The 15,316-nt window shown below is 44.0% G+C and overlaps 1 protein-coding gene across 2 annotated transcripts; it reads left to right on the plus strand.

Annotated features, from left to right (window-relative positions):
• The first annotated feature begins 390 nt into the window (after positions 1 to 390).
• On the plus strand, positions 391 to 14,738 carry LOC120803547 (PDZ domain-containing protein 4-like). Of its 2 annotated transcripts, XM_040152094.1 has the most exons (8): positions 391 to 450; positions 8,728 to 9,038; positions 9,187 to 9,274; positions 9,367 to 9,465; positions 9,561 to 9,623; positions 10,094 to 10,271; positions 12,735 to 12,786; positions 12,863 to 14,738. In XM_040152094.1, the coding sequence occupies exons 1-8, from the start codon at positions 391 to 393 to the stop codon at positions 14,736 to 14,738; spliced, it is 2,727 nt and encodes a 908-aa protein (XP_040008028.1). The 2 variants fall into 2 exon arrangements, with proteins under 2 accessions (XP_040008028.1, XP_040008029.1); XM_040152095.1 differs by lacking the exons at positions 8,728 to 9,038; positions 9,187 to 9,274.
• Positions 14,739 to 15,316: the final 578 nt, after the last annotated feature.

Here is a 15,316-nt window from a genome sequence, read left to right on the forward strand (position 1 = left end):
CTGAAGTGAATCCGGATAATCTGCAAGAAGCACATGAACTTAAACAAGCAAAATTTTGCTTGCAATGGAGACAGAAAAAAGCAAGTGGTCTTGCAGCTCTGAAACTATCTCCACTTCTAAATTTATTCTGGATTATAACACCTGAATCGTGAACAAGAAGAGGAGAAGAGTGACACAGCCAACTAAACTGTGTATCCGTCGCCGGCAGGGATGTGTTGTGTGTTACTCTAAGGAGGAGAAGTGTAATATTCCACAACCCTGTGAACGAGGGTGGGGCTCTCCCACTGCCACAGACAAAGGACCTTGATAGAGAGAGGGTCCTGGTGTGAGAACTGGTCATCTGGAGCAATTTTTGGACCTGCATGGTCCAGCACCGTGTCAAAAGTCACAATGGGGTGCAACATGTGTGTGGTTCAAAAGCCAGAGGAACAATACAGGGTCATGTTCCAGGTGAGCACTCAGTCTCTTCTCCTCTGTCTCTTTCTGTCTGAGTTGTTTTCATTTCTCTGTTTGAGTCTCGAAGCAAAAGCATCCCTTTGTGTCTTCTCCTTAAAGTACTCTTTGTTATTCTCTCTTAACTTGGCTCTTTCTTACAGTGATGCTGCTGGATGAGTGAAATTCAAAACAGCTCTCACAATAATACACATGCTTCTGTCTGCAGCAGAAATGAACAGAACCTCATCATGTTGACACATTCATTTAACCCCAATCATCCACATATTAAATCATAATAACCAGTTTTTACTCTCTAATAAATTTTGCTTAATCAACCACAGTTATTTGTATTGATGGAAATACAATCTTCATCAGTCAATTTATGAATAAGTTAAAGCAAAACATTAGTACATATTATTATGTAATTAGAAACATGATAATAACATATTGAGCAATTAATGAAATGAATTAAGTGAATCAAACCAGTGAATGCATTAAACATGACTGGTGGATTTAATATAAGATTCATATCATATTACACATCTCATAGCTCACAAAAATCTACCTTTTTTGCAAATTGTATTCCTTTTTGTGCAGATTTTCCACGAATAAATTAGCCTAGTACCACTTGAGCAAGGCTATTAGTTGTGGTATTGAAATAGTCAGTCAGTGATGATAATACTAGTAATTATGATAATGATACTTCACAGTGATTATTATGATTATGATCAGAGAGAACAGAGCTGAGCTACATTTCATAAGATAAGGAGATAAGGCTTGGGTGGAGAAAGTAGAGTGGTGCAGAGCCACAGAGGGAGCAGGATGGATAGGTTGTTAAAGATGGGCTAAAGTGTTATGGGAGAGAGGGGTTGCCACGGTTACCGCCTCAGTACCACCTGCCAACTGGGAACACAGACTTTATGTGAGTAAGCTCATCTGGCTGTGCAGCGCCTAAGGAAGCTCCTGCTCGGGAACTCAATGATAAATGCAGTGACCGAAACAAGTCCCATGCCTACTAAGCATGAGAAATGCTCAGCAGTCATGGGTATGCAGTGTAACACTTTTAGTACCTGTGGGACCAGAAGCCACAGCTGGGTCTCTGCTGCATGTTGGAGTCCGGGTCTGGGCCAGTTAACCGGGCTGCTTCTGGTGCCAGAGGCGATGCCAAGAGAGAGAAAAAAACGGGAATGGAGACTGAACCCAAATAGAGGCACGGTAATGAGTCGAGCTGGGACTCGAAATAGCCAAATGAAAGAGGGAGGGAAAGTCGTACTGTTTTTCTTTCTTTCAGTGTTTTTCTTTCTGCTGTTTGCCCTCAGATATCAGAGGTAATTGATTTAAACGCTTCATGGAGCAGGGGGCAAATAGAAAGGCCCGAATGACTTCACAAATCTCTGAGGTGGGAGTGCAAGAATATGAGGAGCGAGTCGGTGTGTGCAGTATGGGATGGGCTCATAAAAGCAGAGCAGGGCCATAATAGCATAATCAGCGACCTTATCTAACAGGGGTCAGCAGTGATGACAGTGACCACATGCAGGTTCAACTCTTTTAGCGTGGAAATCAAATCATTCCACTGTTGTGGCGACGGGAGGTCGACTGCGGCCGGGGGTTGTGTCCCTAGAAGTATGTCATCGCAGAAACACTCTCGGCTCTGTCAGACAAAGTACCTGCACATGGTTTGTGTAAGTGGATCAGATACTTTGGGGTGTCGGAGCAGCAAGTCTGCATATATTGTGGTCTGTTAAGCCTGAAACGATATTGCTGGTTGTGAGCAGAGGAGCATGAGACACAGAGAACAAACGCAGATGGTGGGCTGAACCAGAGCCAGAGCCCTTGGCTGTGAGACGCTGACTAGTTCACTGTATCGAGGGTATATTCCGTGAAACCTGGAGGTCTCATACAAGAAGCATGCGCTGGTGTGCGTTAAATTGCAAAAGACGTAAAAAATGCATAAAGCAAAAGATCCAACGTACTAAAGGTAGCTGAGATGTAATCACAGACAACATGCTGTGTTGTCCATAAAATTAAATCTCAGTAATTACATGTAATGATTACAAACACAGTAATTCTTGCTGTGCAGATGGCTGATTAATCCAAAGATCATGCCAAGCAAAAGATGGAAGTGTCCAATCGTAAAAAAATTATCATAAAAGAGGACATAATTACATTTCCCCCCACATTTCATAGCTTTCCAGGCTATGTATTTTCCCTTTAGAGGTTTGCAGCCATGAGCTGTTTTTCCATAACTAACACATATAATTACACCTTCAAATTAGATGCAGTCTACCGAGTAACTGTGTCTGTCTTTAGACAATAGATACAGCATTAAATAGCTTACAGCTACACCTGGCTGGAAAATCAGGCTATCACATTTTACTGTATCAAAACACTTGCTTCTCCTGTCAAAGGAATAAAAGTCATGCATTATACATCGGGCCCTGCTTCACATACGCTCCTCTGTGGTGGTTGGTACACACCCACTGGAATGTTTCCTAATCAGTTTTGCCTCCTATAGGCCCGAGATAAAATGGGATAATTTTTGTTCGTATCCTGAATCACAGACTTAGACCTATGAGCACGTCGTTTTGAGCAAGATGGTGCATTTTACATACGTTTTACAGAATACCTGAACCCCCCCCCCCCCCCCCCACACACACACACACACGCACATGCAGTAAACCTCTGCCCCCCCCCGAGCCCTTAAGCCGCTCCCTTCTTTTTCTCTCCCCCGTCACTGTAAAGCAGGAGGCTGTTACCATGGCAACCGGCATCATTAAACAAACCTAATGCGCTTGTATTCACAATGACACGCAGAAACATGCTGACCGTCACAAGAGGCAAGCAGATAAGAATCAATACGTGCCAATGACCAGCCGATATTGGCTGGGACGAGTGTGTGTGAATGACATAGACACCCAACCATACATCAACCAAACACACATACTGGGGGTGGACAGAATAAAAGGAACACCTGATGATATAATGTGGTGGAACAGAAGAGCACCACAAGCTAGTTTCTCAACAAACACTGCCCATTAAACTGTAAGCTTCATTATGTATTTACAGGCAATAGTGTCACTTGCGCTTTGATTTTATGATATAATATTCCCAAATATTGTTACCCCCTTTGCTCTTACTTCCATTGTTCAATTAATGTCCCCATTTAGCATCTAAAAGCTTTTAATAAATATACAATAAATACAATACAGTGATAGCACATCATAATGTAATTATTGGCTGATATAAGGACATTTTAAGAGTTTGTTAATGTCCAGTATTTTCAACAGTTTCAGCTTATTTTATGAAGACAAATTTTGTATAATTGCATTATATTATATAGTCATCCATCACCTTATTATATATCTGAATTCGATTATGGATGCTTCACAGGATGAGTTAAAGTTGCTTACAACTACATTATAGTGTGTTATAAAGCATTTATTAAACATTTATACACTGCTCATAAATTCAAAATGGGAGGTTCAGTCCACTGTTTCACTCAATTTTGCAAAAAAGAAACAATTAACACTGGTTAATTAGATCACCTGACAGACTGCTCATTCCCTTTTGGTATGCTTCTTTTCATGTCCAGAGTGTGCCTCTTTTCTCAGGTGAGGTGGAGGCGAGTGCGCATAGTGCGTACGTGCCTGTGTCTGCTGGGTTCCTGCTCTGTCCCACCTGCAGACTTCTCAGGCGTGTGACTGACATGGAGACGAGACAGAAAGGATGCTGACGGAGAGGATGTCACTCTCATCTCTCCTTTAATAGCACAGGAGCGACACAAAGAAAAAGGGGGCGGAGGGCATTAGTGTCAGGTCGTATAGCCTGTGAGATGCTGCCATTTCCCTTTGACGCTGAGTGAAGTGTTGTGCATTTCAGTTTTTATAATATTTCACAAGCTGTCTCTCAGACCCACTCGCTGTTCTCCCATCACCACCACAGCAACTCTGGCCATATGGACGGTACATGTATCACCAAATGATGTATATTTATATACTCCATACTCCCACTGAGACCTGTTGGCTTCATCGCCAGTATTTCAAAGAATGTTTGAGCTGCCCTTTAAATCAATATCTTCCCACTGTTATCAGCTTACAATAGGCCGACCCCTCCCTGCTTGTATATTTAAATGAAATAGGTGATATCAAACAACAGGGGTTATAGCCGGAGTAGGTCAACGTCTAATTGATTTTCTGAGGAGGTGACCGCTCCGGCCTTCAAAGCATGGGAGATGAGAAAAATCAATTACCAAACAAGTGGAATTCAATATTTTGGGGGGCGGGGCAAGCATCGGTTATGCAGGAGCTTCTGCACGAGCACTATGGGACGCTTCAGATTAAGACTGTGATGGTTAGTGTATTGTTTGAGTATTGTGTATTTCCACACGCTGAATGTGCGGGAGAATGCGTAGCCCATTACTGGGGAGTTAGTCATCACCTTCCCTGGCTTTTTTCATCGCAGCCTGTTGTACAGCACATGAGATTAATTTGCTCTTTAAAGGGCTTTCAGATAAAAACTAATTATGCCTCAACCACTTAATTCCACATAAGCTTCCAACCCAGAGCCAGGCTCAGTGCCTATTTACATTCACCCTGCAATTCCTTGAAAGCTTGTTTTCTACATTTCTCCTGCATCATTACCCTCTCCTCACCTCCCATTCTCTTCTCTCCCCATGCACTCCTTCCATGTCTCTCCTCCTCTGGATTCTCTCTCCACACTTTGAACTTTTTGCATCTCTTTCATCTCCACCTACAGGTTCCCCATCCCCACCCTCGGCTTCGCAGCTGCCGACACCACCACCGCCCGCCCCCCGCTGTGAATTCGGGGGGTTCCCTATTTTTCCAGAAATTCCTCTCTAATTTTTAACACAGATGTACGGAATAAGGATGGAGCCAGGGGATGGCTGTGCACCCGTGGCTTCATTATTTGCATAGCTTGTAGCTTATAAACAGCCGCTGTGTTTGATGACCTACTAACCCAGAGATAATAGAGAACAGCAAATGTAGGAGTGTAATGGATTCTCCATCAAATCAGAGCCGAAAAGCTGTCCAACACACAACAACCATTACCCTGCATGAAGTCATCTTCAAAGCAATCTCAGCTCCTCTCATTGATAATGAATGAGAAGCCCCCCTCTCTCCTCTATCTCAGTATTCATACCTGTCACTCATGACCATGGAGCAGTTTTCTATTAGCCCCTCTCTGCAGAGCTCCTGCAGAGCTTGGCCATGTGGTCATGAGGGCACAGCGCTGAAATAAACATGCACTTCGGCGAGGAACATTAAGGTGCGTTTCTCTCTCATCTAACATGTTAACTGCACAGTGTTAATTCCTTCATCACCAATTGGGCATGTAAAGAGGAAGCATTTTATTTGTCTCCAAGTGAAGAGGTCCATTAAGAAAGACAGCAAGATTTATGAAGGAACATTACTGAGGAGGGACAAAAACACACAAGGAGATGGACCGGCTTGAATAGATGGAAATAGAGGAGTGTGAGTTTTCCTCTGCAGGGAAGGGACAGAGCAGATAGAACTGCTGAGGCAGCACAGCCAAAGAAAGCCATAGTCTGGGAAAAAGAAAAAAAAACTGGAGAGACAGAAAGCAAGAGTGAATATGGGTGGGGAGAGAGTAAGAGAAAAGGGAAATAAATGTGAGCGTGGAAACACAATGGCAAAGGAGGAAAGACAGACCAGCGGGGTGGTTGTGGTGGTGTTTTAGCAGGATGAGAGAGAACCAAATCAAAAAACAAAAAGAAGGGGGGAACAGGGGCCGAATGTGGCGAGAAAGTTTTTGTGCTTTGCTGCAGAGGGGAACATTGATTTGACATGCAATTATCGGAGGGGGCCAAGAGAAGAGGGTGGGAGTGGGAGAATGAAGTAGGGTGGTAAAGAGGAGAGTCGCAGACAGCCAAGGTCAGTGACTGAGTACAACATGAATGAGACGCTACAAAGGGTGTCTGGCTCAGTTACTGTCGGTGACACTCGCCGGTGAGTGTCACCGACGGTTACTGAGCCAGAACATAAACATAAACATCAACATGTTACTCTCTGTCTCACGTGTCATGAAATCAAGCAAATTGAATTTGTCTTTACTGCACGTGATCACAGGGTTTCACAGCATTGAATTCAGCTTCCTCAACAAAAGAGGCTTGGGAGGTATTAAAGAAGTCTTAAATATTTTCTGTAGCTTGCTGTAGGCAGTAATGTTGGCTATAAAATCTTTTTGTATCCGAAGGCAGACTTCTGGGAAACTTTATACACTTGTAAACCATAAGTGGGATTGTTTCGACAGCAGATCATGAGCACGGGAGGCTGTTCAAACCTGTCAAACCTCCTCCTCTGTTGCTTTCCCCGAAGTTTCATCCATTGTTTCCCATTAAAGGGTTTTTTTTTTGAGGAAAGAGAGAAATCTGATTTAATACTAAAAATTATTGACCATATCTTTCCTGCTGGCGGTCCATTATCCTTTAATTCTTTGGCTGGTATATAGCGAAACAAAGAGTTAAACTGCCTTCTATGTGGTATTAAAAATGTCTTAAAAAGCCTGGGTGAACCCTGCAGAAACACCGGACCATTTGACAATGTAAAGGGGAAAATTTAAAAGAAAGGTAATCCACTCAAATTTGTACAAGACTGGGAGTCTACAGCCATGCTAACAGCTCTGCGAGGCTGTTCCTTAAACACAGCAACGCTTTGAGCTAAATGCTAACGTCAGCACGCTAACACGCCGATGTTTAGCAGCTATAATGTTCACTACCATGTTCACTGCCAACCTATGTAGCGTGTTAGCACGCTAGCATTTGCTGATTACCGCTGGACACAAAGTACAGCTGAGGCCGATGGGACGTCGTCGTTAGTTTTGGCCATAAACTAACCTAGCCCCAGTTTGTGCCTCTCGTTTATTCACAGTAGCATACATCCAGGTCACGGAGATAACCACCCTAGAGTTTGTCTGAATGATAATGATCCAGCGATGTTCTGATATTCTCAGAATCCCCAAAGATTCCTCTAATCATCAGGATGAAAAAATACTCAGTCTGCTGCCCTTTTTTTTTTTTAACCCATTTCCCATTTTTTTCAAACGACCTTCTGGATTCTTAAAACATTCATTAATGTATGACTGTTTTCGGTTCAGTCACCCTGAAGTCAAATAGCAATACTGTTTTGATTCCTTCTTCAGATTTATTTTTCAATAATCTTTAATTTTTAATACCCCCGTTCTTTCCGTCTCGCTGTCTGGACCAGCAGTGGGCAAGTGTGCCACAGGATTTTAGACTTGTCCAAGCACAAATTACGTTACAATAATTTCGAGTGAAGCTCCCCCTGCTTCACTCAGCGTAGAAGGCACAATGAAACTAGCTTCTCCAGAATATGAACAAGTTTTATTTTTTTTTTTAAATATATTTGCAGATTGGAGGCGCTTCAAATTCACACAAAAGAAAGATAACAGTGTTTTGTTGGAAAGTGCTCTGGAGTGCACCGGCGCACAAAAGTAATGTACAAAGGGAACTCATCTCTATCTCTCTGACTGTTAACTTGAGTTTGTGCTTTTCCTCTTTACTCTTGGTTCTTTCCTCTATGAAAAAGAAAAAAAAAAAAAATCTCAGCTACACCTGAATGTTTACCTGCCGCTCAAAGTTTTAATTACTCTCTAATGCCACCATTGTCCTGTTTTCTTTCCTTCTCTCCACAGAAGGGTCATATAAGCAACATGCTGTGCTCTTTCGATGGTGATGGTCGATTGAAGGTCTTAGTATACAGCTCTCTGCTCTGCTGCTTGATGAGATGTGGTGTTGAAACCTTTTGTATAAACCTTTTTTATGGTGTCTGTGTTCCAGTAGAAACACCATCAGCCCTGTGATAGTTTAAATACACTTATATGTCTGCTGAGCTGTTTTTCTTTTTCTTTTTTAGTTTTCTGTTGACTAACAGGACCTCAGTCCCTTTTATTGTAGGTGTGTAGCTGTAGTTCCCTTTCCTGTTCCCTGTGTTGACCTTTTTTGTCTGATGAAACTGGTGATGTGTGTCTGTCTGTGTGTCAGCATCTTTCTGGTTCATTTTTCAACTATGAAACTCAGCTGCAGCCCATTTTCCAAATCCCTGTCTATTGTGTATTTTGCCGTCTCTCTCTATCATGTAGATGTAACTAGATTTAGTCACTTATTTTACAGCGTCTTTCTCCCTTAACCAATTTCCCCTACATTCAATTTACTCTTCCTCTCTTTTTCTTTTCCTCTTCTCCTCCTGCTCCTCCACCGTTTGATCTTGACTTTTTTTTTTTTTTGATTTCCAGGTGAATGGGAAGGAGCTGTCCCGCCTTTCTGGGGATCCCACCCTGGACATACGGGACCCCGTGCTCTCCAACATACTGAGGCGGGGGGCCCGCAGGCGGGCGGGCCTAGCAGGAGCTCCCGGAGGGTTAGTGCCAGTGACCATGGGCATGGCCGACTGTGTAGACAGCTGCACCCAAACAGACATCAGCTTCCAGCATATGTTGACTCTGGGCAAGAGCAGCCAGCATCCCTGTGGAGCTCCACCCCCACCCGACCCTCCGCCGTCCCCTCCACTACCACCGCTACTGGAGCCGTATCTACTCAATGAACTGTGAGTGGGAGTAGTGTAATAGGCCAACTGTCAGAGCAGAACTCATCTGCCTTTTTGGTTCCAGTCCATGCAATTCTGTTCCCACATTTGAAGTTTTTTAGCTCCCCCAATTACTGAAATATTACGTCCTGAATATTCTCATCCTCAGCTTTATAGAGCCTGTATACTATGACCCCACTGACTACTTCGATATCACTCAGCATGAAGTGGACAGGCAGGATGAGCTGGAATATGAGGTGAGAGCCTATTAGCTACTCAAACTCTGGTACACAAAGCTGCCCCACTGTTCTCTGCGTAACATCCTCGAACTTCTCTCTGACTGCACTAGGAGGTGGAGTTGTATAAGTCTCGTCAGCAGGATAAACTCGGGCTGACAGTGTGTTACAGAACCGATGATGAGGAGGACCTGGGAATATATGTAGGAGAGGTGAAGACAGTGTTATGAAATGAAAATTTTCAGTAAATATTTCCCATTTCTTCATACTCCTGAGCAACTCGTCCTTTTTTTCTTTTTTTTTTCAGGTGAATCCAAACAGTATTGCTGCAATAGATGGCCGCATCCGCAAGGGAGACAGAATACTACAGGTGCAGGTTTCCCTGAAAAATATACTGGAGCTAGCATTCCTTTATGTGCTGTTACTGCATAAATGAAAGCATTATTATCAATGCTACAGGGCTGTCCAACTCTTCAGGGCAACAGTTAAAACAAAAAAACATTTTTTATACCTATATTTTTTACTTTCTTTTCCAGTTCCGTAATGCATGAAAATAGTATTAGATAACCCCCGACTCAAAATAGTGGTGGAGCCAAGGCCCCTTTTTAACACAGTTTTATTAAAGGAAACTGCCAATAGTGCAGAATTTGTTCTGAATTCTTTCAGAAGAGGTTGAATATCATTACCCATGCTAATAAGCTAAAGAGAGGTTTATTTTCAGTGTTGGAATTCTAAAGAAAACCCATTTTCTGAACTGAGTGACTTAACTGAATCTAGCCTTGGTGGAAAGGGTCTTACATTATCTGACATTAGCTCAGTTTTCTTGTCTTCCTCTCACAGATTAATGGAGTGGACATCCAGGACAGAGAGGAGGCAGTAGCTATTCTCACCAGAGAGGACAGCACTAATGTCTCCCTGCTCCTTGCACGACCCGAGATAGAGGTGAGGAAATTGGATATGCAGTCTTCGGGGAGCACTGCAATTTTCAGTCTGAATACTGACCTAAAAAACATTCTTCTTCCTTCATCTCCTTTGTTATGTAGAAAGAAATTATTTTTGCATCCATGGATATATGAGTATAGTACTCTGCATTAAGTTGGGTCATGGGATTGGGCGGGACACAAGCACAGCCAGAACCAAACAGATAGAAAAGAATTTGGTTACACAAGAAAGAACGTGGTTCTCTGCCGTGTCCTACCCTGCAAGCTCAGTTGTGTAAGGAGGCAGAAAAGCAAAGCGGTGCAAAAACATGATGAGAACACAGATAGCGTGAAGAGAGAGGCAAAGACAAATTGTGCTTGTACTCTCAGTGCTAATGTGGCACCGCTTTGTTTCCCTCAAGGTCACTCTTCCATCAGATATGAGCGCAATGTAACACACACCGGATGCCCCTCAAAAACACACTTCTGCCAAATTACTTGTAAACACACAATTTGTTGCACATTGACCCAACAAAATGGATTTTCATAGTATACCATTGTAAAAATGCGCTGCAGATGGAGACAGACACACTCTATGTGAGAATACAAAGATCTGTATGCTGGCTGCATTTGTATAGGAAGATGCTGGAGGGCAGATTTAAAAGGCTCTCATTAAAATGGTCTAAGTCAAAGGCGCACGCACGCACGCACGCACGCACGCAAACACACACACACAAATAACCTCTCCTCTGTTTGAATACGTCCTTGTATTTGGAGAGATGAGCACAAGTACTACCTGTGAAAGGCTGACAAGATTTTTATTGCTAAGGCAAGGCCCCACATTAAGATTCAAGTGAGAGAGGGCAGCACGGAGAATCATCAGAGGGAAATGCACAAGCAGAGATTAAAGCTTGATCTGTTGTCTTGGGGGAGAAAGAGAGAGAACCGAAGGGGTTGTCGAAGAATAAGAATGAAGATCGCGATAATCAATACTTCATCTCGCAGTCTGCACGCAATTCACGTTCAAAATCAAACCAATTAGCCAAGATAAACTGTGCTCTGAGGAGTGAATTGTTTACTAATGTGCGCACAAGTATTTGCATTATATTTAAACAGCTTCTGAGTGGATGCCAATCAAAACAGCAAAGTAAACCGATTAGAAACAACAGCAGTTCTTATGAAATATCATCTCTAAAGACTGGATCACTCTGGATTTCATCACCTAATACCAAAAACTATTAAACTAATCTTACCATCAGGTAGATCATGTTTAGATGTACCCCTGTTGGATCCTAATTGTTGTTTTAATTTATTGACTTTTCATTCAATGGAAATTAAAGTCTATTGCAGTCGCCAAGGGGTGTTAAAACCTCACACTGCTCTGACTCCATCTAGTGACAGAAAGGAATACTACTCTTCACTATCAGTGTAGAAATGTGCTGCAGACAACATTAAAACTGCTATAATCAGTAGTTTTACACTAACAGTGGATCAAATTATGAAATTTGAAAGGGGTCACTCGTAGTAATAAACCCACGGAGATTAACCATCCAATTTTGCAGTTCTCCTCAGCTCTTTGCAGCTTTTTAGTGTCTTTCAGCTCATTGTTTATTGTTTTCCAGTCTGCAAATTTACTATTTTCCTCACTCTCACTGCCCTCATCAGCATCGTTGGCAGACACAGCAGGCAGCTGCTTTTTCAGTGAAAAAAAAAAAAAAAAAAAAAACAACTTTAAATCCCCACTATATTTTACCTGCACAGTACCAACTGGCAGAAAGACGAAGTCAGCGAATAGCCGGTGGACACAGGGCAGCATTTAGCAGCCAAAGAGCCAGATAGTTTCCTCAGGAGTTGGTAAAGACCAAAACAGAGCTTAAAATGAGAGCGAACATTGGAATTACATTTATCGGGTGACCAGAAACATGACTCTTAACAAATGATGATGTTGCTTCATGTCTGTGTCAATAGGCAACGGTGTGCTAATAAGTTCACCATGTCTATTTAAAAATATATATATATATGTCAGTTGCCCCTTACTCCTCCTACACAAGAGCAAAAGATACATGATTCAAAGATTTGATACACAGATTCAAATAGACATCTTTATAGTAATTTTCTGTCTCTTTGTTATTCATTTGTGTCTGTGGTCACTTTGTGTCTCTTTATAGTCATTTTGTGTCGCTTTGTAGTCAGTAGTCAGTGTTTTTATAGTCATTTGATTGACTTCGGAACAGGAAATGTTAACAGTCACTTCAAACACAGGCTTTGGCCCAGGGGCCCTCCAACCCCTTGCCCCCCTGGGCCTGTGTCCAGTATGCTTGTTCATTAATCTGTCCATGCCTGCCCCCAAATGGCCAAAAAAAAAATCAGTAAATGCAGGTTTAAACATAAAAAAAACAAACAGTTATGTTATTTATAATATAATTGTTTTTGTTAGCACATTCTAATATATAGTTTTCTTTGTCTTTTTTTCTCTTTAACAATGAACTTGAACCTCCACTGCAATGCCAACCTTTAACTGTCAGAATGACAACCAGCTGGACCCAGATGAACTGGACCTGGAGCCACTGGACAACACTGTCCATCTGCCCAGCAGCCACAGAGTGAGGAACAGCACTTCCATCCTGGGTGCTGGACCCGGTGGCATTGGTGGTGGAGGTATACTAGGCGGCCATGGTCGCTCAGCGAGCAGGGATTCACCTGATTTGCTCCAGACGGTGCTGAGCAACAGTCAGGAGCTGGACAGTGGGGTGGGCCGCACAGATGAAAGCACACGCTACGAAGAGTCATCAGAACACGACCTTCTGGGAGACGACCACACTAGTGCCTCCAATACAAACGCCACCAATACACCTGGCAGTATGCGCAAGTTTTTGTCCGGTAGAGGGGACACTCCACCCTTGCTGCACTCCCAGGACCTCCAGTTCAGTACTGACTCCCTCTTAGGGCTGGACTGTGTTAATGGGGGAGGACTGGAACAGGTGGAGCGACTGGAGAGGGCCTACATGGCGGATCCTGTGAGAATGATGATGCCTGGGCTGACTGAGGAGGAGTGTGAGAGGTACAAAGAGCTCCTGGAAATCAAGTGTTACTATGAGAAGAACAGTAACGCTCTGCTGCTGCTGGCAGGCCAGGGGCCAGCACAGGAGGGAGGGGGTGTCTCACTGGATGTGAATAGGAATGAGAGCCTGACGCAGCATGAGATGGCCCTTCTGGAAGAGGAATTGCGCCACTTGGAGTTCAAGTGTCGTAACATCCTGAGGGCGCAGAAGATGCAGCAGCTGAGAGAGCGTTGTTTGAAGGCTTGGCCTCTAGAGGACAAGAATGGAGCAAGTGCAGGGGCTGGATTAGGAGCTGGACGCTTGGACATTAATGGTACTTTAGTCAGTGAGGAGTCCTGTCACCACGCTCTGTCAGATATCAATGAGCTTCCAGAGAGGGAGCGTTCTGATAAGGACAGTACGAGTGCCTACAACACCGGAGGGGAAAGTTGCAGGAGCACCCCTCTAGTCAATGAACAGTACCCTTCACCCTCTACACAGAGCCTGGAGGGAGGAGAGTTTCTTTGTTCAGCAGGTATGCAGCTTCCAACTTCCACAAGGCAAAGAGAGAGAGGGACCAGGGCTGAAAGAGGGGATGGGGTACAAGCAAACTTAAACCAACCCTACTCTCACACTCACAGAAGAGCTGCTGAGGCTAAGACTTCCAGTCCTGGAGCAAAAGTTAGGTCCCTGTCCCGGGATGGAGGAAGCAGGAGGGGCTCAGATGGGGGGATGAGACGTAACCCCAAAGACAACGGGACAGCAGAGAGGGCTGGTGGACGCAGTGCAGAAAACAGCCCTTACCTGTCACGTCGTCAAACTGAAACAAAGCCACCTCACCGCTACCTGAGCTGCATGCAGCTGAGGTCGCCCTCCACCTCTGAGCAGCTTGGTGGACTCAAAGATACTCCCAGAGAGGGGAGCATGGAGACTGGGGGTGACGCTAGCCCAATGAGCTTGGGTAGCACATGTAAAGATGTTGGGCAGGCCCCAGGTGCTGTACCTTTACCCTTGTCCCCCTCACTGCTGCCTGCCTCCCCTCGTATGGAGTGGAAGGTGAAGATCCGCAGTGATGGCTCACGATATGTGGCCAAACGGCCTGTGAGGGATCGCCTCCTCAAGGCGCGCGCCATGAAAATCAGAGAAGAGCGCAGTGGCATGACAACTGATGATGATGCTGTGAGTGAGATGAAGATGGGCCGTTATTGGAGCAAAGAGGAGCGCAAGCAGCAGCTGCTCAAGGCCCGTGAGCAGCGGCGGCGTAGGGAGTTCATGATGCAGAGCCGCCTTGACTGTCTGAGAGAGCGTGAGAGGGAGCAGGGCAGCAGTAGTGGACAGCAGGGGATGATGCACCAGCAGGAATCCACCTCCATCCTGGAGCTTTGCCACCGCAGGAGCGTGAAGAAGCGCAGTCGCAGAATCCTGGACAACTGGATCACTATACAGGAGCTACTGGCTCATGGAACCAGGTCTGCTGATGGGAAGAAAGTCTATAACCCCCTGCTATCTGTCACCACGGTCTGAGATAAATTGGGAGAGAGGAAGGCAGATAATTAGGGAGAGATAGGACAGTGCCAAAATATTTGGATAGAGCCTATAGGATGAACACAATCTCCTTCAGTACACCTTGGCACGAATATTTGTCTGCCCAAGCCTAAAATGGCTCGATGGGAGAAAAGCTCTTCTCAAACAGAAAGACAATACAGACATTTACATAATTGTCACATTGAAGAAATGCATTCCATAATCACAAATGCCGATTTACAAGTCATAAATTTCAAAAGTAGCCATTGGAGAAGTTGTGTACACTCAGCGAGTGCAGACCTCCACCAAGGCCAATGTCAAACAACCTATGTCAGACTTCAGAGAAAAAAAATTCAAATTCATGGTAAATGGTGCAGTTCTGCCCCAAAATTTGATGGGTTCTTCCCTGGCCCATGTCCCATCCCTCCACCAAGTTTGGCGCAAGTAGATTCAATGCTTTTCGTGTAATCCTGCTGACAAATAAACAAACCAACAGGCAGACACGGGTGATTACATGACCTCTATGGTGGAGGTAAATATATATCATTATATTTAAATACACTATTCCTCTTAAAATT

The sequence above is a fragment of the Xiphias gladius genome, chromosome 18 (genome assembly GCF_016859285.1).
Source record: "Xiphias gladius isolate SHS-SW01 ecotype Sanya breed wild chromosome 18, ASM1685928v1, whole genome shotgun sequence".
Classification (NCBI taxonomy): Eukaryota; Metazoa; Chordata; class Actinopteri; order Istiophoriformes; family Xiphiidae; genus Xiphias; species Xiphias gladius.